General features: G+C 37.2%; 1 protein-coding gene across 1 annotated transcript; it reads left to right on the forward strand.

Annotated features, from left to right (window-relative positions):
• The first annotated feature begins 1,295 nt into the window (after nt 1–1,295).
• tdrd12 (tudor domain containing 12) lies at nt 1,296–23,418 on the forward strand. Its single transcript, XM_063001513.1, has 31 exons — nt 1,296–1,334; nt 1,965–2,114; nt 2,712–2,848; nt 3,607–3,726; nt 4,411–4,466; nt 4,554–4,639; nt 5,796–6,018; nt 6,105–6,190; nt 6,680–6,762; nt 8,425–8,502; nt 10,273–10,353; nt 10,438–10,498; nt 10,604–10,708; nt 11,228–11,413; nt 12,489–12,642; nt 13,520–13,647; nt 13,742–13,933; nt 15,396–15,524; nt 15,609–15,726; nt 15,841–15,980; nt 16,735–16,952; nt 17,202–17,283; nt 18,050–18,231; nt 18,470–18,677; nt 19,111–19,203; nt 19,295–19,467; nt 19,618–19,851; nt 21,330–21,443; nt 21,744–21,897; nt 23,024–23,088; nt 23,172–23,418. Exons 1-31 carry the CDS (start codon nt 1,296–1,298, stop codon nt 23,230–23,232), a joined length of 3,936 nt encoding a protein of 1,311 aa, XP_062857583.1. The 3' UTR covers nt 23,233–23,418.
• Nucleotides 23,419–25,113: the final 1,695 nt, after the last annotated feature.

Genomic DNA, 25,113 nt, shown 5'->3' on the forward strand with positions numbered 1-25,113 from the left:
GCTCATTGAGGTTTGTTGGCTTTCATGCTGCAACTGCAACCTTACATCCCACCACATATGTTTTATAGAATTTAAATCTGGACATTTAGAAGGCCATTCGACGTAATTTCAGGACTGATTCCTTAACCAAGCTTTGGTTGACATAAAGTGTGCTCGGGATCATTGTCTAGCTGAAAATGTCCAGTTATCTCCAAGGTTCAGTTTCACCACAGAAGGTCTCAGTATTTCTGTTAATCTATGATGCCGGTCACACGGTCAAAATTGCCGGTTTCTGTGGCAGGCTTCTATTATTGTAAAGTCTGTTTTTTAACTTTAGTTAGTGCTGGATTACTGATTAATGATTGTGTGGGATATAATCAGTACCTGAAGCACAAAATAACTGAAAGCACTCTAATACACACAGTTAGAACCACCATGTAGCACAGAAAAAAAAACAGAGCTTTATCAGTGCATCACTCCACCACATGCAATGACGCACATCTCTGATAAAGCAAACATGATGTAATATGCAGTGGTTAAGTGTAGATTGAGAAGTACAAATTGCAATTAAATCAAATCCACAACACAGTAAAGTGCATAAATGTCAAGGGGTCTGAATGCTTTTTGAGTCAATTGTCTTTAATTGTTTGTTGTACATGCAAATGACACTCTCCTTTTTGTATTTCAAATTCTTTGCAGGCAGGTCGAATCGTCTTAAGACTCCACTGTTCATAAAGTTAGTCATAGTCTTAAAGACTAAGAGGCTCTTTTTAGTCTGGGTCTAGCTATGCTCATGCATTTTCTTGTGTGAATCTGGGCTGTCTTGTCCAACACCACCAATTTTCTTTTGACTCAGTGGGCGTATGGTGAAAACATGTGCGGACACAAGAGCATGACAGACTCATTCATTGCCAGGAGAATTTTAGCAACATTGTTTACAAATATAGTTACTCAGATTTCCCCAAAGATTTTGACAAAAAGGATTTGATTGGGATTGTTATTATATTATTGAAGTCAATGATAAACCTTGTGTTTGCTAATGTCTGAGAATGTAGGAATGTTAAAGATGATAATGATTAATTGTGATATTTTTCAATACTAGATTATCTAAAACAGTTATGATTAGGTTAGTGTGTATTAATGTGTGTGACAAGCCTAATACTTGGTTATCCAAATATCCTGGTTTTGTGTGCGAAAGGTAACATTAGTTTGAACACTCTGTATTGAACTGTATTGAACACTAACGATGTAGTTAATTGTAGTTTGTAGTTAATTGTAATAGTGCTTAAAGTCTGTGTTGGTTTTCAGGTTTGACGATGGAGATTGGAGAAATGTTGGAAATATCGATAATCAAGGTATTTTTGAATTTAGTTTAAATGTACATTTTCAGGTTTTTAGACTTGTCTGTCTAGCATGTCTGTGGTACTACATAATCAAGATTAAGCAGCTTTGATGTGGTGCTAGAAAAAATATTACAATTTGGTACAATATCACAATACTACATCACATTATCCACATTAAAAATTCTTATTTTAACGAACAGCATTAAAACATACTGCTCTGTATTAATAATGTAACTTAGCATTTACCGTACAGAGACAATTAAATAAACTTAAACAATTAACCATCTGAGGATAGTCAAGTACCTAAATTGCTGAGTTAAAAAACAAACAAACAAAATACACCTACAAATCAAACAGTTTTTAAATTCCATTAACTGCTTTATCCTGGGCAGGGTCATAGTGGCCACTGTCTGCAGGAACACCTACACATGGTGGCAATCAATTGCAGGCACCCAGCCATGCTGTAAACCTCTCTATCCACAGCCAATTACATCTGTGTAGCCACCCAGCCAGCTGATAGCACAGCTGAGATTAGAATCGGGAAGTTAGCGGTGGTGGGTTAGTGTAAAAGACAGCTGTGCCACACGAGCTGTGTGTTCTGAGTAATGTTGCCATAATGTTGATGTGTCTCTCCACTCTCAGGTTGAGCATCCTGGATGTCTTTGGGGGCAGACTTTGCAGGGACCTGGAGTGCAACAGTATGAGGACCTACAAGTTCAAATGAATCTCTTCTATCATGACGTCAATCTAGATGTGGAAAAATTAAAGCCAGCTTCACTGGCTGAGGGACAGGTATGATGCACGATTACAAAGGCTGCATGAAAAGACCTTCACATTGTATCCATTGCTGAAGCATTTTGGGCCTTTCACATGATATGCAGCAAACCTGCTTTCTGATGGCGCACTCTGTAGAAAACAATGGCACAGCTAGCGCATAAGCGCTACAATGCGTATCAATGAAATGTGTATATAAAAAGTATGAAATTTATTTGGATAAGGAATTTATAGATCTAAATGAACATGGACAGATTTTAAATGAACGAACTGTTGCAGGATTTCCCAACACTGTAATAGCTTAATTTCGATTTAAATTAAACAGAAAAATTAAACAGTTCAAGAAACTGTCTGGGACAGGACTTTTGTGTGGACATCTCAGCTTGAGACTGCTTGTGTGAACCAGTGGCGTGTGAACTGCCGGGTATAATATGAAACCTAAAAAAACATAATTGATAACCAGTGATTTTTTTTTTAGTGAAGTCATTACAAATAAACACATCTTACAATTAGCCTTATAGTTATAGAATTTAAGTAGCATATGTGTTTTTTTATTTATTTAATAAAATCTACCACATGCTTTTACACAGCTGTTTTTTTTCTTTATTTTGCTAGGTGTGTGTGGTGTTTTGGCCGGTCCTAAAGAGCTGGTGTAGAGCTACCGTAGAATCTCTTTACCTGGGATCAATGAGCCATCGAGCCACTTGCTTTTTAGTGGACCATGGAGAGCGTGTCATCATCAATACAGAGGAGTATGTATAATTAGTAATGATGCATCACTAAATTAGAATCTAATTGACATTACTTTGCAACACTGGATTTAGACCCGGACCTGCACAGAACCAAACGTGACCTGTTCTAATAACTGTTCTGTGCTAATTAACAGAAAAAAAAAAAATTCTTTATTTCAATTTAGTATTTTCACATTAGAGCACAGTTACCATGATATGATTTGTTTCACATCCCAAAACTCATCACCAGTTTCTTGCTGGACTTAGTTTCATTGTTTTTTTATTTACACCCTCACTAAATACATGCTTGCACACACTCACAATGACCTATCTGAGCAAAAGTATTCACACCTCTACATAATATATGCTTCCCCTCACACTGTCACCTGTCTGAGTAAAAGTGTTCACACCCCTAAATACATACATTCATAGACTGACGTCTCTACAAAAGTATTCAACCTTCCACATACTCTACAACTGCTGAGCTGCTCGAAAATGTACAAAAGAAAATAGAGAACATGCACAAAAACATGCAGGGATTGTTAATTTTGTTAACTGTGTGGCACAAACACTGTTCTGCCAGCGTGCTGCACCTACTCTTGTAATGCATTTTATTTCCTTAAAATGTGCATATTGTTGATAGAAATATCTGTATTTCTATCTAAATCTTTATTACACTGATATAGTTATTACTGTTGCATTAATCAAATGTGCAAAGTGCAATTTGTGTCCAGTTTATTTATTTATTTAATTTGTGTATTTTATTTTGTCTCCTACAGTGTGAGAGCACCACTTAATAAATTCCTGAAGCTACCTTTCCAGGTACGAAGGTTCAAGCTGGCTAGGATTCACCCCATGAGACTTAATGTGTCAGTCTGCAGTGAGACGGCAGAGCTAGTGTGAGCTGTTACATATCTTACAAATTCAACAAACCAGAAAGATCCTTTTTATTTACATTACACACTTAACCACACAAACACTATATGGTGAAATGTATCTGAACTGACTATGAGCTTGTTTGACATTCCAAAAACATGGATTATAATATTCACTTTGTCAACCCCTTGTGCCTCTCCAATTTGCGCACTGTCACAGACTGCTTCTTCTGACAGACCACAGTACTGCGTACAGAGAACCATGTACTCCCACCCGCAATCAACCACCACTTGTGAAGGGGCCTCAAACATCCAGCAGAGGCTGTAATTTCAACAGACAAACATCCTATTTTGTGTCTGTATAAGCACACACTACTGAGATTTGAACTTTGATCTCAGTTGTAGTAGGTTAGTGCCTCTCCTGAGCGTTTTTGATAAGATTTTTGAGTGTGCATGTGGGCAAGCCTGGATTGCAGTTGTCTAGACTTATTGTATTGTAGGGCAAAATCATGCTGGAACAAGAGACTTCCCAAACTGTTGTCACAAGTTGACAGCCTATAAATTGGTTTATATAATTTATTTTATATACCTGTTAGCAAATGGGTCATGCTGAAACATTTGTTGTCCACATACTTTTGGCCATGTAGTGTACGTTACTTAATGTATAATTTTTAATCATGTGATTATTACTTTGGTGTCCACTTGTAGTCCATCTTCTCACTGGGATAGTTCAGCAACAAAGTACCTGCATAATCTTATACAAGGCAAGGACCTTTCCATAAACTATTTGTCAAAGCATTTTCTGATTTAATAAATAGGCATGTTAATATTCTCACATTTTCTGTTTGCAGCATCTACTCTGGTAGAGGCTGTTTTTTGTGGAACATATGAAGATTGCACTGCCATTGAACTCTACCTGACCATCAAAAATGTCAAGGTAATTTGTGCAAGGATCATTCAAAACTAATAATAAACTAAATAATAAATTATAAATAACTAATAAATAAACTAAAATAATTTGCTGTGTTTTATTAAGCTTAGATTCACAATTAAACTCTCATTAAGGATTTCTTTAATCAAATACATCATCAAATACAGAAGCTTAATACTACTGTAAACTCAATTTTAAAGCGTCACAATACAAACATCTGTAATTACAAAAACGAAACAAAATATAAAGTAAAATACTTTTATAAATATATTTTAGCCTTTTACCCTAAATTAGCAAACAGTCTGACCATACTGGGGTCTCCATTGTGCTATAAAATGATGTTTAGATAACTAAGTTTCCTTCTTGCCTGTCTTGGTATACACTAAGAAAATCTCTTCAATGAATTTGGTGGGTTTAAGTGAACATGACGGTTATTTAATAACTCTTAAATTATGATAATTTTAGTGCTAGATGCTTAATAACATAGTGTAGAAATTAGGGATGCAAATGTTTCCAATTTTATAAATTGATTAAATCATTGGGAACTCAATAACAGTTCTTAATTTGCTTCAGCTGTGATGTGTTTTCTAAACACCACCCAGAGATTCAAGTGTTTAAGGAGTTTTAAAACCATCATTTCATTGCACCCAAAGGACAGTGGGTATAAGATTATTTCCATTTTCTTGAACATTTCTTGAACCATTAGTGTCCAGAAGTTCCAAATTTATGGTGCAGCAGCCAACCTGTCAGAATTCAAAAGACTTACAGGGTGAACTGATGAAGGCTGGGACAAATGTGGCAGCCATAAAATGATTGAAGAGTTGACTGGAATATGCCAGAAGGATTTTTGAGAGGCCTGATCTGGTACAAAGTTCAATGGCATGACGAATTAAAACTGGAACTGTTCAGCCATATGGATAAATAGTTTGGCTTAAAAAAGGCAAGGCTTATAACCAGAAGAATACTATCCCCACGATCAAGCATGAAGGTGGATCAGTGGTGATGTGGGGATGTTTCTCTGCTGCAGAAACTGGCAGTCTTGATCATCTCACCATCATCATGGATTTATAGAAATGCCAAGTCTTTTTGAGGAGAAATGTTATGCTTTCTGTGCTGAAGTTGAACCTTGGTGGTAATTGGACTCTGTATTTTTTTATAACAGATCTGCGTGAATGACGATTTAGTGGTGAAGAGGTTTGCATGTTTCTCAAGTGAGAAGGACCTTGTGGAGCAGAGTGGGTGCGTGGACCGATCACCTGTCAGCCTGGCATGGGACATTTTCTCAAGTCCTAACCAAATACTCCAAATGAATGGCTGCTGTACAGTGAGGCCATACCAGCCCCACTTTCTAAGTGGGCAGAGTAAAAGAAATAATTTCTTGCCACGTAAGTATTTCTTTTTGTAAGTAACACTTAATAAAGTAAGTGTTTTTCAGTTGCATGTGTGTATCAATGATTTTTTTTCTGTGCAGGAAAAGAACAGTTGGAACAAATACCTCAAGATAAATCTCCAGTGTTTGGTATGAAACAGTGCCTGCCCACTGGACAAAACAATGCTGTAAGTTTTTTTTTATGCTTTATAGGCATTGCCCTATAAAATATGTGATGCCTAAAATACAGATGCTAGATAAAGACACGTTTGTACTTGGATGCCTTTCCAGTTTTTAATTGTATAATGCAAGTCTTGTATTTGCACTTCTGAAAACAACAATATTTAAGCCACTAGTTGAAAGCACAAAATAATCAAAAGATCTAGAGTCTAAAACTCCTAATAAATATATTTTTGGAACACAATCTAATGAAAACAGTGACTCTTGCAGTTTTGTGAAACAGAAATTTTTAATGAAAGAAAAAAAAATTGTCGTTTTGTCATATTTAACTTCTTACAAAAGGTAAAAATGTAAAACGTTTGAAATAAATAATAAATCTAAAAGATTAGAAAAGGAAAAAAAAAATCAGGCCCTAAGATACCCAATGCTTCAACTTATACAGTAAACAGTGTGTCACTGTTAAGCCTATTTAATGTCTGTTTGATCTTTTGTTTTAGGTAGAGAAACCTCAGAATGAAACAAAGACATATGAAGTACCCGACAAAGCGAAATTGACAAAACCCCTTAAAAAGGAACCAGAGTAAGTTTATTTTCTAGCTGATTTGTTTAATATTGTTTATTAACTCTGTAACTGTATGGAATGTGTGTTCTCAAATACACATTTCATACATCTATTACTTCTTTAGTTGTATAAGCCTCTGTCAAATTGACTCCTGCCGACCATATGGATAGTGTTTCTCTGAACATTGTCTTCCGTTTGGGTCATTAGGCTTTTTATTGGTTTATTTAATGGTTTATTATTTTTATAATTGTATCCATTCATCTTGTTGCTGGTCATTCTTTTCCTCTTTTGCGTTCAGTTCTTTCAAACATACTGTAATTGTCTAAGATTAAAAGCATTAGTTTGGTTATCTGGGCTTCGACTGATAGATTAGGTTTGATTTGGTCCAGAATCCATTTTTTGTCATTCAAGGTTGACAAGTCTTTGCCAGCACCAAACTTAAAAGGTATTCGTCCTGTCCTACTTTTTATTGTCCAGCTTTCACATCCACAATGAAGTACAGAAAAGACCATAGTCTGGACAGTTCTAATCTTTGAAGAGACACATTGTTACATCTTATAATCTCTTAGTTTCTTGTTCTGCATAGTGCCAGTCTGTGTCATCCTTGTCTAATTCTTTTGCCAGTGTCCTTTTTTGTCATGACTGTGGCTTGTTGATCAGTGTAGAGATTCCTCATTAGAACGATTAGATGCTCTGGTATTTCCATCTGCCTGAGGACATTTCATAATTTTGTGTGGTCAACACAGTCCAAAGCACATGTTCGATTCCCTCTTTTTTTTTTTTTTTTTTTTGCACTGATCTCTGCGCTCCTCCACTTCCACAGTGTTGAAGACCCCACTCCCTTTTAGTCTGGTTTTTTTCCCCCCACCCAGCAGACTATTGGGCAGTTTTGTCTGCTACGGGCAATGGCAGCTGTGCCTGCTAGGGTGTGCCTAGCCTACCAGTAGCAGAGCTGTGATTCAAACTTGGGGAATCCTGAATCCCAGTGCTGGTGTGCTAGGAGATTGTCCCACTGCACCACCTGGGTGCGCCTGAGCTCTCAACTTTGAATCTTTGCTCTGCTATCAGCCAGCCGAGAGCCTACACTGACATGATTGGCTGTGTCTGGAGGCAGGCCGAAAGGGATTTTTTTTTTTTTTTGCTGCTGCAATTAGGGCCTCTGCTGGCTGGCCAATGGCACCTGCAGAGATGAGGAATAATGATAGTCAATGCGTGACACAATACTGATTCCTGTGTAAATCCACGTTGTGCAGGTAAAAAGAAGCAGTTGGCTACTGCGCACATGTCGGAGGAGTATGTGTTAGGTATGACCGTCCTTGGTCAGGGTGAGGTTCTGTAGCAGTAGAGAAGAGCTAGAACAAGTAAGGATATTACTAGACTGGGAGGAAAAGGGAAAATGCATAAAAAGAAAAATAAGAGCAAGTTGGGCATTATGTAGTGAATTCATATAAGGCTCAGTATCACGTATGGAGAGTCAAACACTAATCTTCAGTATCACCTATCTCACTGCAGATGCCATTGATCAGTCAGTAATTGCAATTGATAAGTCATTTTAAAGTAAGATCAAATCCATGTAATTTATACTTAATTCGTATGCCTTTTTTTTGGCTGATGAATGAGTAATAAGGAACCAAATTATTATGGTTTGGCTCATTTCCCCTCTTGATTTTTTCACCTTAGAAATGTTAAGCAAACAGGCCAAGAGGATAAAGAGAGCACCCTTGCAGAACAGTTGTCTGAAAAGCTGAACCTGCTCAGGTACATTTAAGATTCAATTGATGCTTATTAACAGTTGATTGTCCATTATCTAATATAAATTGTATCCTTCCTCACACAGATTTATGAAATTCCTGAATCCTTTTTCACATTCAGATCTAATTCCCCAAGTAAGAACTCATCTATTTACATTATGTGCATCTAAAATTAAATATACATTTTCATTCAATATTTTGTCTATGTTGCTGCATTGATATTTAGTCTTTAGTGGTATGTTAAAATGTTGCATTATTAGTAGATTTGGTCACTAAATATGTTGTAGTCTGATGATCATGCTGAGCAGGATTCACCGCCTAAGATGGAAGTAAAAGTGAAGATGCAGAATGAGCACAGGTAATAAGAACTACACTTTTGCTAAATAAGATCTTGCTTTTAAACTTGAACTTTTAAAGCATCAGGAAACCTAAATCATAACCCTATGATTGTTGTTTTTACACCAGTTGAATGTTGGCACAAAACATGCCTGCAAAAATTACGGGACAGTAGTTGATATTATCTTAGCATCTTTATATCTTTTTTTCTATGTAATGAGGTACTGATTAAAGAACACCTGAACCAAATCATATTTGTCAAGTCAAAGTATAAAACCATTTTTCACCATTATTGCCCAAAGCAAAAGAGTGTAAAAGTTTTAATGCTGGCTTTGCTAGCAGAGGGATTCAGTAAGCGTTAGGTTTATAAGAACATGGTCAAGCAGCAAACATTTGGCCCAAAAAAAACAACAGACGGGCAGATGGTGAAAACGACTCTCCCTTGACCGGGATGACTGCCAACTCATTTGAATGTCACTTAACAACTGTAGGATGACGAATTGACTTATTTAAATGTCTTAGGCAGCTGGGCTAAGGTGCATGGCAGGGATGGTTTAAAACAGGCTTCTCGGTGCAATAAAAAAAAATTCAATCTGATTAAATTTCCAGTTTGCCGCTGACCTTTTTAAAGTACCACCAGTGAGATGATTGTTTGTGATATAGACACAGGCAAAGCACAAATATTGTGGTGAAAACAGATTTTCACTGTTTCACAAATGCCTTTTTTAATTAGTCAAGCAGTGCCCAAAGCATCTCATGTATAAAGCTTCCATTGAGGTAAAATTGTATATTGGGATTTTAAATAGACATATGCTACTATCAAAGTGACTTCTTTCCTGGGAAGTCAATGATTATGTTAGCAAGACAGTGCCACGCCACATTCTGCCAACAGTACAACAGTGTGGATTTGTAGACACTAAATCCTTGTGCTTGACTGACCTGGCTGCAGACCAAATCTGTCTGACTTTGGTGCATCATGAAAAGGAAAAATCAGATAATGGCGACCACACATTATTAGGAAGTCTTAAATCAAGCAAAAATTTACAAAATTGCATCTGCTAAACTGAAAAATTTGTATTCTCAGTTCTCAAACAATTAAAAAGTCATTAGAAAAGTAGTAGACATGTAGTAGACATGTTGATTAGTGAAAACATTGGAAATCTAAATGTCATCCCTGCAGCATGTTCTAGAAAAGTTGTAATAGGGTCATGGGGCATGTGTAACACCATCTCATTGCCTTTCATTTTAACAGTGTTTTATAAAAAACACTTATAGTTAATGTGCTTCATAATGCAATGCATTTTAATGAGATGCAGGTAAAAATTCTAAAACCTTCTAAAATCCTTCAATGTATTTTCTATATTTTGCATGTTAAAATTCTTGGTTGTTCCATGCTCATTTTCTTTGTAATAAATGTGTTAACTTGGTCATTTTACTGTAGTACCAGTGAAAACCCCACAGAGCTAAAAGAGCCAGCTGTCACTCCAGAGCCAACTGCCAGAGATCAATCTGCTTGTGCTAGGTGGGTTATTTATCTTCACAAATATCTTTATAAAGCATTATTGTTTGAATCTATGAGTATGAATTTGGTTCTGTCAATCTGCAGATTGCTACAGTTGCTGAATCCACATCCTATAAATTCAGACTCTGATTGTCTTGATGATAATGTAAGTATCGAGATAGCTTCACATCAGTAGTGCATAATTTGGTTAATATTTCTGATGATAATGTCAGGGAAGGTAAGCCGGGGATGTCTGTATTGTGTATAACAGGTTGTATGTGACCCCAGCAAGGGTGGTGTTTTGGTGCACTCAGCTATTGCTATCAACCCCTGCACCACTGTTAGTCATGCTCCCATCACAGAGCAGTTCCGTAAGGTAATCATCATTGCTTCACAGTAGTCCGAGTTGTGTTTTTGTGATGATTTTTGTAATGCCCAAATTACATTTTAATTTTGTTTTTAAACGAGTAATGAGAAAAGTTATTTATATATATGTAGTAGTTGTGATTTTTCCCCCCCCACATGTATGCTTAATATAACACTTACTGTGCTTTATAATGTGCTACACAATGAATGTACTACTCATTTCAAAGATAATTTGCAACAAGTTTGGACTGCAGTCAGATCAGTTCAACACCTCCATTATTGCCATGTTGTTGTAACACATCCTGAATGCAGCCTGCTTACACAAGCATAAATGTCCCTGAAAAAGATCTACATGCCAGCATATGCTTTACAAAATAATGTTTTCTGGGTTTGTTTTTTGCATTTTACTCACTCTCCAACTTTTTTTGCAATTGGCTGTAAATAACATCAAATGTTTTTGTTTTAGTAAATTTTTATTGTATTACATGCAAATTCGTACATATTTCTTAATGTGTTTTTTTCTAATTAGTTTATGTTAAGGAGAAAGTACCTGGTGCTAGGTCTGGCAGAGAGCTACAGTTGGCCGTCTGTGGCACGAGGATGTGACACAGTGCTAGTGTGCCACAATGGAGATGATCCGCTGTCCTACATGCCACCTCTGCTGGCTCAGCTGCAACTGGCTTCTGTGTTTAGTGCCCTTACTGCGCATACAGGGGTAAAAGAAAACACCACAACACTAACAATTTGTTGATTTTTTTTTTTCCAGGCTGTAATTGTTGGAGACTTTAATATTTACAATCCACTTACAATTGCTTTTGAGGCTATTTTAGAGTCTGTTGGTATCACCAGATTGTAGTGGACTCACTTACTACTGTAAACTGTACACCTTACTCTACACTGTAAGGTGTATCACTAAATGATCTAATTACATAAATTATCTACATTTGTTTACTACATCACTATCATTTCAAGTGCACTATTACATCTGCTACTGATTGCTGATTGACTGATTTAGTGTCTCCTTCCAGAGTCTACATTCTACCCTAAATTTGGAGTGCAAGTAGCCACACACAAAATTGAAAGCGTTTCTGTTAGTGCAGGAAAATGCAGTGTAGAGTATAAACATGCACTTATTACAGCTAAATATTTTTTTTTTTTAGTATAGTATAGTCTCTAGTTTAGGATAATTCTAGATTTCCTTTCAGTGTTTGTGAACCCATCAAAACCTCACCCACTTTTATTCAGTGCAGTAATGTAAATAGGTGAATAAGTTACATAAGTAAGTATATAATTTGAGAATTAAAAAGAAGTTGTTGAGCTTGAGTGGCACAGCGGCCTTATTGTGTGAGCCCACCACCACTGAGATCCAGATTTGATGGATTGGTGCCCCATATAGAATATTTTTGCCCTGTGTCCAGTGTTTCCATTTGTTACGGAACCTGCCGCAATCCTGACCAGGATAATGGAATTAAATTAAAAATAAACAAAGAAGTCATTGGTACTTTTTATTTAGCTAATATTTTTATGACAGTTTTAGAAGCTCAGCTTTTTTTTGTTTAGAATTTTGTTCTTCCAGAAATTGAATTTATTTGCTCTAAATTTGCCCAAACTCAAGGTTTTTCTAAAGCTTCAAAAATTTCAGTAACAGTATAACAGTACCTGTGCTGTACTTTTACCATTTGCCATAAAAAAAATTAGGACAGTTTCACAAATTTCAGGACAGACCTCGTTTCAGACTGTTGTGTCTTGATCTTTAAGTCATTAATTCTTTTCTCTTGCTCCTTTTTTAGCCCATAGCAGTGATATTGTGTCCAGGCTGGGGAAAGGTTGAGTCTGTGCTGAATGTGCTAGAAGAGAGTCAGGCAGCTCCAAATCTCCACCCTGCTGGTCTGCTGCTTGGACTGGGCAAGGATGAAGCCAAACAAGCAAAGATCCCTAACAACTGTGAGCTCTCTCTGCTGATTTTTCTGTTTACATGATAAATAATGTGACTGTAGCCTATTAAACAGTTTTCTTGTTTAGCACGTACATACAATCCTTAATCAGGAAAAGTTGGAACAGTATGGAAAATGCACATTTTAACTCAGTGTTTCTTACATTTACTGGGACTTTTATTTTGTTGCTGGAAACTGTCTGCTGAACTTTATTCATTTGTTGAAATGCAACCATTTTTATATTTCAGCCCTGAAACACATTCCAAAAAAGTTGGAGAGCATTTATTACTTTGTAATGTTGTCATTCCTTCTCACAACTGAGATCATGGGTGTTCAGCTTAAGCTTGTGCCCTTGCCTGCACTGTAATTCCTCCAGATTACTTACATTGTTTAAACAGGATTTGCATATTACTGCCTCTACAGTGCATAATATCATTAATCTTTTAAGGAACATTGTTTTTAAATATTTTAATGATTTTCTCACACTTTTGTTGACAAATTGGAGATCCTCTGTCAATCTTTGCTCCTCAGAGACTCCACCTTTGAGGAAACTGCTTTTGTACCGAATCATGATTACAGTCCCTTTTTTTTTTTTTTTTTTTTTACCATCATTACTAGCTCTAAATTGTCTCTCTCCCAACTTGCATGTGTTGCAGGCCCGAAACACAGAAGTGGATGTATATTAACAAATAAAATGAAGTTGACCAAACAAAACATGAAAATAAAAGGAAAAAAACACTGTTTTGTTTATTTGCATCTTCCATACTGTCCCAACTTTTTCTGATTTGGAGTTGTAGTTGCATAACAGCACTTGATATATCTGAACAAAAAGTTGGGTTTAGTAAAACACTGAGTGCTTAGAGAGTGTGTTGTGTGATGTGGCTCAGGTCAGTTGCTGGTTACCACCCCATTTAGTTTCACCAGGCTGCTGGAAGAGCACTGCTTTCTCTTCCTAAGGCTTTGTCACCTCGTTTTAGATGAAGCTCATGAGCTTTTTGCAAGAGCTCCTGAACAGGTAAATGGGAAAGCAGAAAGAACAGGCATACAAAAGAAGTTCTGAGTTCAGCATGGTGTGTTAAACAGTTTACTTGGTTTTTATCTCTCTAAAGATGTCAGTCATCTTACAACATTACCAAAAAGTGGTGTGCAAAGAGGAGAGAACCACATGTGCTCGGCAGATTGTAGCTGTAGGAACTAAATGGTGTCAAGAGCTGGAGGGTGTGGTCCGGGATCACATGGTTAACCCCTCTATCATCATCTCGGTAACAGAAGAGGCCGCATTGTATGGCAGGGTTCAACAGGTCAGTGGCAACACAACTAAATTGATCAATTATAGAATAGTTTTTTTTTTTTTTTTTTTTTGTGCTCTTTCAATGCCTCACTTTTTTAAAAAGACATTCTGCAGCCAGTATAAGTTCTTGCAACCTGAACTTATTTGCAGAACTACTGGGATAGAACTGTGTTGTTGCTGCTTATTAATTGATATAAGTACCCTTGTCCTTAAAATCTGTTTTTCAAGTGGTTAACATCTGCATGTCTGTACCTAATTCATATGTAATCAGGATCAGATGGGTTGTTTGGGTCAAATTTATTTACACTTGATTTACAAATTTTAATTTTTTGCATTTGGCTGAATTGTCTTATGTTTACATTACACTACTTATTAATAAAATGTATTGCAGTTTGGTTTTAAAATGGTCTTTGTTTGATTCTGTTTGATCAATCGTTTGCTCTGTTTTTTTTACCCCACACATACATTAGAAACATACTGTACTATAAGATTACATGCAGTCGAAATTGGGCATAATATGCTAGCTATTATGGTCAGGCACCGTGCAGACACAATAGGTCATGTGTGTTTCACCTTGTTGCTGTTTTGGAGCACTGTTTGGCGTGGCAGAAGACTAATTGTACTATAGCATTCTTTTCTGTGCATAATACAGCTCTATAAGAGTCTGCTGTGGGTGGGTTTAGATGTTATAACCCTGATCATCAAAGTGAAAGTTACACTTAAAAAACTTAATAATCTGGATAATCCACTAGCACACCAGCGCCGAAATTCTGAGCTCCCAGGTTCGAATCTCGGCTCTGCTACCAGTTGGCTGGGCGCCTTCTAGCAAGCACAGTTGGCTAATGCCTGCAGCAGGCAAAATTGGCTTCCAGTCTGCTGGGTGGGAAAGACCAGGCTTAAGGGTTGTGGGTTATCAACGCTGTGTAAGGACCTTGGTTGGACACTGGCCTGTATGGCAGGGTGACGAGAAAGAAGGTGCTCCTGATAAAGTGCCATGTTTAAACATAATAATTCAGTGGGTCATGATTAAAGGAGAATTGTATGCTGCCAAGTACAGCCAAATTCTTGAGTAAAACAGTGCCATTTTTATGTGTTTAGATTTACAGGTTGAAATTTACCCAGAATTACATTTTATTTTCTGTAACAGCTACAGAAGTCAGGGTAACCTGCAAGTGAAAAGAAAAATGTCTGGCAGAAGCACATGAGGATGCTTATGATTTGCATAGTAATCTATAATTTCTAAGCGCAGCATTGTGCTAAAACCCTCCTAGCTCCCAGTGTTTAGAAACCAATTGCATATGGATTAGTTTTATCATATAAAATGTCATATTGTCAAGTTACCTTGGTTTTTTTGTGTGAAGGATGCAGAACTTACAGTGGATTCACTTTTGTTAAACTAGTTAGGTTGATTACAATTTGAATGGTAATGCAGATATTTGTTAGTTAATACAGTTTGTTGTTCTCGTCTACAGACAGTTCTTATGTGTCTGGATTGCAATAAGGCATCAGTGCTGCTCAGCTCTCTTGACTTCAGCCCCTCTGTTCCCCAGAAAACTCTCCTTATTGCCAATTCAGCTGAGGAGGTAGAGAACATCTACAAGGTACCGTGAACTGTGTCCAAGCCTACATAAATTAAAGTAAGATTGTATGTGCAAGCATTTACAACCTGTTTTGTATGTATTCAGACTGTCAGCAACACAGCAGCATTCTCTCTGAAAGTTCATGAAGGCCTTACCTACCAGTTTGATTTTGTGATTGAGCAGTGGAAGAAAGATATTGGTCCAGGGACACAGGTTGTCTTGGGTATGGATGTATTCTCCTTTTAATTTAATCTCCATATTTAATCAAATGTAATTTGATGTATTATTTGTATTTGTGCTTTTACCTTTATTGTTATTTTTAACCCCCCTTCCACAGTGACCACCAATGATTGCCTGAAGGCCCTTGGTATCAGAGATGCTTCATGTGTGGTGCATTATGGTTTTCCAAGCTCCCCTAAACTGTTTGGCAACCGGCTTTTCTGCATGTTTAAGAACTTCCAGAATCTCTCTAACCAGGTAGACTTAATCAAGTGTTTATATTCAAAGTGCTACTATGGAAGGTTGTGAGTTTAAATTCTTGCTCTGCCATGCAGCCACTGGTGGGCCCTTGAGCAAGGCTCTTAACCCTCTCGGCTTTAGGTGCGATGTACAATGGCTGACTCTGCGTTAAGACCCTAGCTTCCAACGTACTGGAATATGCAGAAAAATGTTTTGTACTGTACACTCATACATGTATGTGTGACAAAAAGGCTTTTGATCTGCCCTAGATTATTATTAGATTATACCAATACTATAGCATTGCTTTCATAAGCAGAAATGACAATATAAAGTGCTTTGATACAGTTTGGTACTGACTGCTCTGAAAACCTGCTAGACAATGTGAAAATTAAACAGCAGCCAGAAAACAAGTTTAGAATACCTTAGTTGTATGATAAATTGTTTAATGTATGATTACAAATTATTGATTAAACTAACCATAGTTCTTACAAGTGAATCATGTTTGTGATTTAACCTGAAACACCACCAAAACACACAGAAGAGTGCCTGTTGAAACTATTGAAAAGAAAATAGTTTAAAGGAACAAAAAGCCTAGAAGACAGTTTTTTTTTTAATCCTATGATTGCATTTCCTGTTGCTGTTTTTAAAGCTTTTACATTAGGACTTTAGCACAACATAATTGGTTGTGTTTGACATGCACTTTCTATTTATTACAAATAATAAAAGGTTATTTTAAATATACTGGATGGGTGTGTGATCTGTTCTGTTTTAGAATTGTGCCGAGAGCAACCTACCCGCTGTTCGATCTGTGTTACTGCTGTCAGAAAGAAATGCTTGTCACGTTTCTGGTGTGTTGCGCTACCTGAAGCGTACACACACTAGACTGCCCCCAGAGCTCCTGCAGTTTGCCAATGGAGTCCAGCTGGCCAAAGAGGAGCAGAAGACTGACAAACCTCTCTGCAGCTACCTGAAGAGTCTGGGCTTCTGCAGGTTTCTAAACTATAACTATCACTGCAGTTTAACTTTGTGTTACTTGTCCAGTTTCAGACACACCCAAGCCTGGTGATTGACAGTAGCACATTGGATTACCTTGTTTAGTTCTGTCTTGAATATGCAGTATGTTGGAAAAATGATAAAATCACACTAGATTGAAAGCCATTTTTTCTGCTATGTCTATTTAGTATTGTGTATGTGTAACAGCATATTATATCTTTTTGTGTCTTACTTTGGCTCACCTAGGGACAGCACAGTTTGCCCAGAAAGACATACCATTAATAAAACCCTTGACTGCCCACTGCATCCAGGCTCTGGCACTATCATGGTAAGTTTATGCACTGCTGCATAATGCAGTTAAAAAAATTTATTGGCTGTGCTGAAGCAATTACTAATGCATTACCTTAGTATTATTGTTCCAGTATGTGTACTAATATAAACATAACTTATTATAGGCTTGTTGCTAGCACAATTAAAGTGTGAGAAACTTTGTTTTGATGATGCCATGGCTAAGCTGCTTTATTATGGTGGGGCTATTATCTAGTTGCTGTTTGATGTGAGAATTACTTGGTGGATATAAGGATTTAATGCACCTGACCATAAACAAATGGTATTATAGTGATCTCTATCTTTTCATCTATTACAACAGCCACTCTTCTGAGAAGGCTTCCCACAGGACTTTGAAGTATGTCTGTGGTAATCTGTGTTCATTTAGTCATTGCATTTATATGGCATGGCACTGATGTTTGTCAAAAAAGCCTTAATTGATGTCCAGTTTACTCCAAAGCTGTTAATTGGGGCTAAGGTCAGGGCTTTTGGCAGACCATTGGAGTGTTTTTAACAAGCTTTTCCTCATGTTTTTAAATACCTTGCTTTGTGCACAGGGGCACAGAGATTCTAGAACAGGAAAGGACTTTCCCTAATTTGTTGCTGTAAATTTGGAAGCATATAATTTCCTTTTATTGCATCTGCTAGCATTTTTTGGTTGAAAAACATTCATTCATTATTTATAAGGAGTGTCTCAATACTGTGTTTATATAGTGTACATTCCAATACCTAAATGTGTGTTCCTTTTCTGTTGGCTTATTTAAAAGGTCTTGCCTCTTTACATTAAGAGTGCAAATGTGTACTTTGGCCGTATTGTAAACCAGAAAGAGGACAGTTATGAGAAAATGGCAGCTGAGATGAATTTGTACTATGCTAAAGATAGACGTCTTGCAAAGGAAGTGATGAAGGGAGGCATGTTTGCAATGCAAGAAAATGATATTCATCACAGGTAAGCTGGGGGGGTCTTTTAAGAGAGGTTACTTGTAGAACAAGAAGGAGGATAAATCTGGTTCCTCTTAAGGTTTCTTTCTTATAATATTTGAAGAGCTGTTCCTTGCCTCTGTCACTCTAAGCTTGCTTATAAGGGTTTCTTAGGCCTGGAATCTCTGTAAACTTGCTTTTTGTTTATTTTAAAGAAAAAAACTGTGCAAGTCAATTTTACTTGATTGGTTCTGTTTGTGTGGCAGAGTGTGTGTGACCAAGGTGCCAGATAAGGGCAATCAGCTGTTCTCCAGTGTTATTGCTTACTTTGTGGATGAAGGCCGCACACAAGAAGTAAAGTCACATCAGCTTCTGCAACTTCCAGCAGAGTTTCAGAGCTTGCCGAGTCAGGCTGTAGAAATAATCCTGTGCAGGGCTCAACCCATTGATGGAGAGTCGGACTGGAACCCAAAGGTGTTTTACAATACAAAATAAATACATATAAATAAACAAATAAAAAGTGTGGGTTACAGTCTACTATGACCATCATCCATCTAGCTGTGGAAAATAAACATGCAAGGTGGAATGCTTTTTTAGTAATGTTTAATCATCGTTTTGAGTCTACAGATTTTTGATCTTATGAAAGCCTATAAACCTAAGAATTTTCTGAAAGCCCTAGTTATTTATAACTACTATTAGTTATTATTAATAGTATTAATAATGTTAGAATGGAGCAAATCTGTTCTTAATGAAATTTTTTTTCTTTTTCACTCAATCTTTGTCAAAATGTGGGGTTTTTTTTATCAGCCTTGCACTGTTCGCCTTTAACACCATGTATTATTAAATGTAGATGATTTTTAGATCTGATTTACAGCTGGATTATATCCTTGACTATGTCTTTTTTTAGGTTACCAGAGCTGTCAGTCTGAAAATTAAAGGAAAAACACATCTAGTCAAAGTGATGATGTGTCTGGGCAATACAGTTTGGGTTGATCCAATGGTAGGGTTTTTTAATTATATTAAAAACAGATGATCTCCCTGTTTTTATTTTGAATATTTGTATAACTTCCACCTTTTTAACCTTTTAACAGGTACGCACGACACGTTTACCGGGACTAAAGACCTTTATAAATGAGTATAATGTCCATGCAGAGATAATGTCCACTGGGATGGCAACCACAAACGCTCAGCATCTGGATTTGCTGAAGTCACTTTACCAGGAACATTTGGCCTTTGCTGAAGTTGAGCCTAATGAGACTAACTGGTGATCTACAGTTGTCACTATCTCACTTTTTTCCATTTTATTCTGAGCAAGTCTAATTCATAAACAGTTTAACCAGTCTAATGTTTTAGGAAACGTCACAGTATTATTAAACGTTTACTGTGTTTTTGATCTTACAATTGGTCTCAACAGTGAGAGTAAGGTGGTGTCTGTGCAAAAGATGGTTCAGGCTGCTGAAGAGGTTCTGGCCAGTACTATGAAAGATGAAATCAGTAGCTTGCACAATGGAGTGGATTTGAAAGCAGAGAATGTTGAACCCTGTGAGTCTTCAAACAAGCTCAAGGACCACCAGCTCATAACATCTAGTAGAGGATCAATCAAGGCCTCTTTGGAAACACCCGGAATAGATGATAAACAGATGGTTGGGTAAGAATATCGACACTACCAGTAGCCTATTAACTTTTTTCTGAATTTAAAAGGGGGAAGCACAGTGGTGCAGTGGGTAGTGCTGTCGCTTCACAGTAAGAAGGGCCTGGGTTTGAGTCCCCAGTTTGGGGACCAGGATCCTTTCTTTGTGAGTTTGCATGATCTCCCTATGTCCTCCTGAGTTTCCTATGGATGCTCCAATTTTCTCCCGCAAGTCCAAAGACTTGTCAGTTAGAGCTACTAAAGTGTTTATGCAAGTGTGTGGGGGTGTGTGTGTGTATATGTCTGCCCTGTGATGGACTGGTGACTTGTCTAAGGTATTTCCTTTTGCCCAATAAATCAGACTCACCGTGACCCTGACCAGGATAATTTTGTGGTAAAACATGCAGTGAATATAGGATTGAGGAGGTGATGCTTTTTATGTTGTTAAACATGCATCATGCAAATAGTTTTTATTGTGTTTTATACTATGTATATGAATTGTCCTGTAATTGGTCATTTTATGTGTACATATATTTGGTAATTGAAATGACACTTCCAAATTCATTATTTGCCAATGGAATCAGTCCTCCATATCAGTGGGAATAGTTCCAGGATCCTTTGCGTATGCAAAGTATTTGCATGTGACCTACACCCATCCTCCAGTAAACTTTACATTTATTCAGGATTACTTACTGTATAATACCTAATGCAATATAATACTGTATTATTTAGGGAATAGTGACAAGAAAAAGGTCTGTACATGCTCCAGTGTTGTAAAGCAAAGAGATGTGTGGCTCTGTAGGTATGTGTAAGACATCAGGCTAACTTGAACCGTCTGACATCAATCTATGTTAGAATAACCTGACTGTAGTTGGGGCATACTTTTCTCCACTATTTTTACTCTGGTGTGTAATGGTTTTTCTACCATTTAACTCAAATGTTTACACGCTTTTGCAACGAGGGGTTTATGCACTGCCTACAACCCTATTACAACATTCTTTTGTATGTCATATTTTACTGATTGTTCTTGTCTGATCACATCTTGCATATTCTCAATCATCTGAACAACATTTGCTGCTTTTTTTAATTGTCAACCATTGAAATAGGGTCGTAGCCTCTTTGATTACCAATACTTGAAGTCTTTTTTTTCTTATATAGATCCACTGATGCCAATAGTTCGAACAGTGTATTTAAAGGCAAGTGACTAAAATAAAACATTGTTGTGTTTAGATAACAGGGTGATTTCCAGTATGCAAAATTCACTTTTTAATCATTCGTTACAGGTGACAGTGAAGTAAAAAATGAAGTCTCTCACACTATGAACAGCTTGAAAATTGTACCACAAAGGTATTGCATAATAGATTGTGCTGGTTTTATTAATTTCCTTTAATAAATGAACTTACAGAATAGCAAACAGTTTACTTACAAATAAGAGAAACTGCTTATAGTACAAGAGTGTTATGAATTAAGTGTTTTTTATTTGTTACTGTTTCTAGTTTTCACCCACACATGAAGTGGTTTCAGAAAGAAGCAACAGTCACTCTTACAGTACAGCTAATGAACCCTGTGATGCAGAAGTGTGAGTTTTTTTCAGACAGAGTGGTTTACAGGTCAGTGTACAACTTGAGACCTCTACAGTTATAAGCTATTTTTTGTTATTGGAGTATAAGCATTGTTAAACCAAAAAAAAATTTTTTTATAATGATTCACTTGGGTGAATCTCGTGAATATGCTATGAAACCATTATATCTCTCAAACAATTAAGTCTCTCTTGAAGGTTAGGGTGGCACGGTGGCTCAGTGGGTAGCACTGTTGCCTCACAGCAAGTCTGGGTTCGATCCCCAGGTGGGGCGGTCCGGGTCCTTTCTGTGTTATTTTTGTATGTATTATAAATATGTTTTCTTTCCCAGTGCATATTTGAACTACCACCATTACTGTGCCAACCTAGAGTTGCACAGCAACATCATCATAGAGCAGTGCTCATGGGAAATGAAGTGCAATCAACCAGTAATCAAGCTGGTAAAGAAAGATAAAGCAGAGTGGAAAACACTCCTCAAATACAAGGTAAGATTTCTCTACACCGATTTCACTCTGCACCTCCATGTGTCCACATATCTTAGTGTGTGAAAGCATGACAAGGGACCAAGTGACTTAAGTTGAAGGGCAGTAGTAGCCTAGTGGTTAAGGTACTGGACTAGTAAGCAAAAGGTCACTGGTTCAAACCCCACCACTGTCAGGCTGCAACTGTTGGGCTTTTGAGCAAGGCCCTTAACCCCTAAATTGCTAGACTGTAAGTCGCTTTGGATAAAAGCGTCTGCTAAATGCCGAAAATGTAAGTTTAAAGATAATTGCACTCGTGTGCATGCTTGCTTGAATGTGTGGTTGCTAAGAAATAAATACTCATTGAAGCCGCCCCCACCACTTCGACTCTATAAAGTGACTTTGGGTATGAAAAAGGTTCTATATAAATCAGGTTAGCTTTTATTATTATTATCAAGTTAGCCTTTATTATTATTCAGGTGAAAAATGTATAAAAATAGGTAGGGTTACACTGGGTAGGAGGTTAAACTGAGTGCATAGAGAATCTTTGCATTACTTATTGATCATCTTTTTGAGTTCAAAATTACTTTTCTGTTGGTAATTGCTGTACATGTTTTTTTTCCCTTTTGACAATTTTTTTGGTTGTGGTTTTGCATACTTTAGGTATTCACTGTTGTGATGAGGTCTCGGGTAGGACTGTCCTTCCTATGACCATCTTGTGCAAATTACATTTGTGCAAGGAACACAGCACAGTAGAAGTGACTTTAGTGAGTTCACTTTTAACTGTAATTGTTACTTTAAGTTAGAAGTGTTTTTTTATATAGATTTCTCCTTCTATGTAGGCATCAGTTGATAATTGAATTGAAAGCAGATGACTTCATCATGTTTGACTTGCCTGGGCTCATCATTAGTCCATAAAGATCTTATGATTTAAGTTTTGGGAGACAACTCAAAGCCACAAATACTGGCTTAAAATTACTGTGTGTACATGTACTGTTGGAGAGGTTGTTAAGTTTGTCTTCTAAAAACAAATTCATTTTGCCTGGAGTGTTCAATCTTCGGAATAAACATTAGTGGACATGTATTCATACATGCAGCATTTATTATGTTAAGATGATACTTTTTAACCTAGGACTACTTTATTTCCCAGAGTGCGTTTGTGAGTTATGACTTTGACCACATTGAAGATGAAGACATTACTGCTTCAGATGGTGAGTAGGTTTAGTTCAGTTTTTAAATGCATTTTAAATGTATTCAGTTTGTGAAAGTGGATTTTTATGGTTTCTTGCAGGGTGCAGGTTTGTGGAGAATACAGGAGAGGAGGGCTACTACATGAGCTCAGAGAGTGACAGTGACTGAACTGGTGTTAGGAATGTCTTCCAGTGTGGTAGTTTTCCTTAACTGATACTATAGCTTTTCATGCCAGCAGATGCATGTCCGTGTAACATATTGGCCTAGGGGTTTTTGATAAGCTGTTACGTAACTGTTTTGTTTAAGTAGTTACAATGTTATCTGTTAGTAAGTCTAGGCTATTGGACTTGGCTTTTAATCCTGAAGATGTTTCATTATAGAGCTTCATCAGTTCTGCAGTTCTGCTGAATTGTAGGATATTTCATGGTATTTAAAGATGTCTGTCATGGGTGGGGTTGGTATTGGATCCCAGTGTAAGTGTAAAAAGAGATGAGTGGCTAAAGAAACTTCAAATATCATAGTTGGAACATTTCAGACAATGTTCAAGCATGGACCTTGAAGTTTATAGAATATTCAAGTTACACTTATTTCAGATACAGTAAGCAGGTGAACTGGTAACAGGTGAGGGAATCATGACTAGGTATAAAATATCCACTAAAAGTTCTGTCTTTACAAGCAGGTGGGTTGTAGCTCACCACTTTGTGCCAAACTTCATGAGAGAAAGTTTCTTAATTTAAAGTTGTAAACATTTAGATATTTTACCATATATCGTACATAATATTCTGAATTTAAGGAATTTGGAGAACTCTGTCCATGCAGGGCGAGTCCAGAGCCCATGGCATGGGTGACTTTCACATGTGTTAAGGTACCGTTGACATGACTTATATCGGCTTATATTGGGATTTTAGAGGGACACATGCTGCTATCAAGGTGATATCTTTTCACAGGAAGTCCAGAAATGTTTCAGTTAGATGATGAAAGGCCGTATTCTAAACGCCCTAAAACAGTGTGGCTTCGTAGACACAATGTGTGTACTTGACTGACCTGCCTGCAGTCCAGATCTATCTCCTATTGAAAATGTATGGTGCAGGATGAAGTGGTGAATCAGATAATGTTAACCATGGACTATTAAGCAGCTGAAGTCTCATCAAGCAAGAATAGATGGTGAAAGACCTACAGTTATTTTTGCTATTTTTTTTTCCTCTTTCTCTCCATTTCTCCCCACAATTATCTCCCCTAATCTAGTCGTATCCAATTACCCTGATTGTGTTATGCTTCACCTCTACCGATAACACTTTCCACTGCTGACTGAGGAGCTTCGCAGCTGACACACTCTCCCTCTGACACGTATACAGTATCGACTGCATCTTTTCATCTGCGTAAGATCAGCTTTGTGTACTGAGAGCCACACCCTGATCAGCATTATTTCCCAACTTTGCACAGGTGGCATCAATCAGCCAGTAATTGCACCAGTTATGAGGATGTCCTGGGTTTGACCTCCAGGTGGGGCGGTCTGGGTCCTTTCTGTGTGAAGTTTGCATGTTCTTCCTGTGTCTGCGTTTGTTTCCTTCTGGTGCTCCGGTTTCCTCCCACAGTCCAAAGACACGCAAATGAGGTAAATTGGAGAAACTACATTGTCCATGACTGTGTTTGATATAACCTTGTGAACTGATGAATCTTGTGTGATGAGTAACTACCGTTTCTGTCATAAATGTAACCAAAGTGTAAAACATGATGTTAAAATCCTATTAAAACAAAAACAAAACACATTGGAGGGTTTTCGAGGATGAACTTATCATTTAAGTTTTTTCCACAGCATCTTAATAAATCTCAATTAAGGACTTTGACTCTGCCACTCCAAAACTGTAATTTTGTTTCCTAGATTCATTCAGAGCAGGACTTGCTTGTGTGCTTTGGATCATCATTCAAAGTTCTACCTTTGACTTATCAGTCCACAGAATATTATCCCAAATGTCTTGGTGGTCATTTAGTGTTTTTTGGACATGTTCTTGTTTTTGGTCAGCAGTGGTTGCAATTTTCTCATGCATT

Source organism: Trichomycterus rosablanca, chromosome 1 (assembly GCF_030014385.1).
Source record: "Trichomycterus rosablanca isolate fTriRos1 chromosome 1, fTriRos1.hap1, whole genome shotgun sequence".
Classification (NCBI taxonomy): Eukaryota; Metazoa; Chordata; class Actinopteri; order Siluriformes; family Trichomycteridae; genus Trichomycterus; species Trichomycterus rosablanca.

Excerpts from the sequence above, each read along its gene's own strand:
- tdrd12 (XM_063001513.1), top strand. The coding sequence starts at position 1,296 with ATGGAGATTGGAGAAATGTTGGAAATATCGATAATCAAG. Across the intron at positions 17,284-18,049 it reads CAGGCTCTGGCACTATCATG|GTCTTGCCTCTTTACATTAA; the intron begins GTAAGTTTATGC and ends CTTATTTAAAAG. Across the intron at positions 23,089-23,171 it reads ATTACTGCTTCAGATGGTGA|GTTTGTGGAGAATACAGGAG; the intron begins GTAGGTTTAGTT and ends TGCAGGGTGCAG.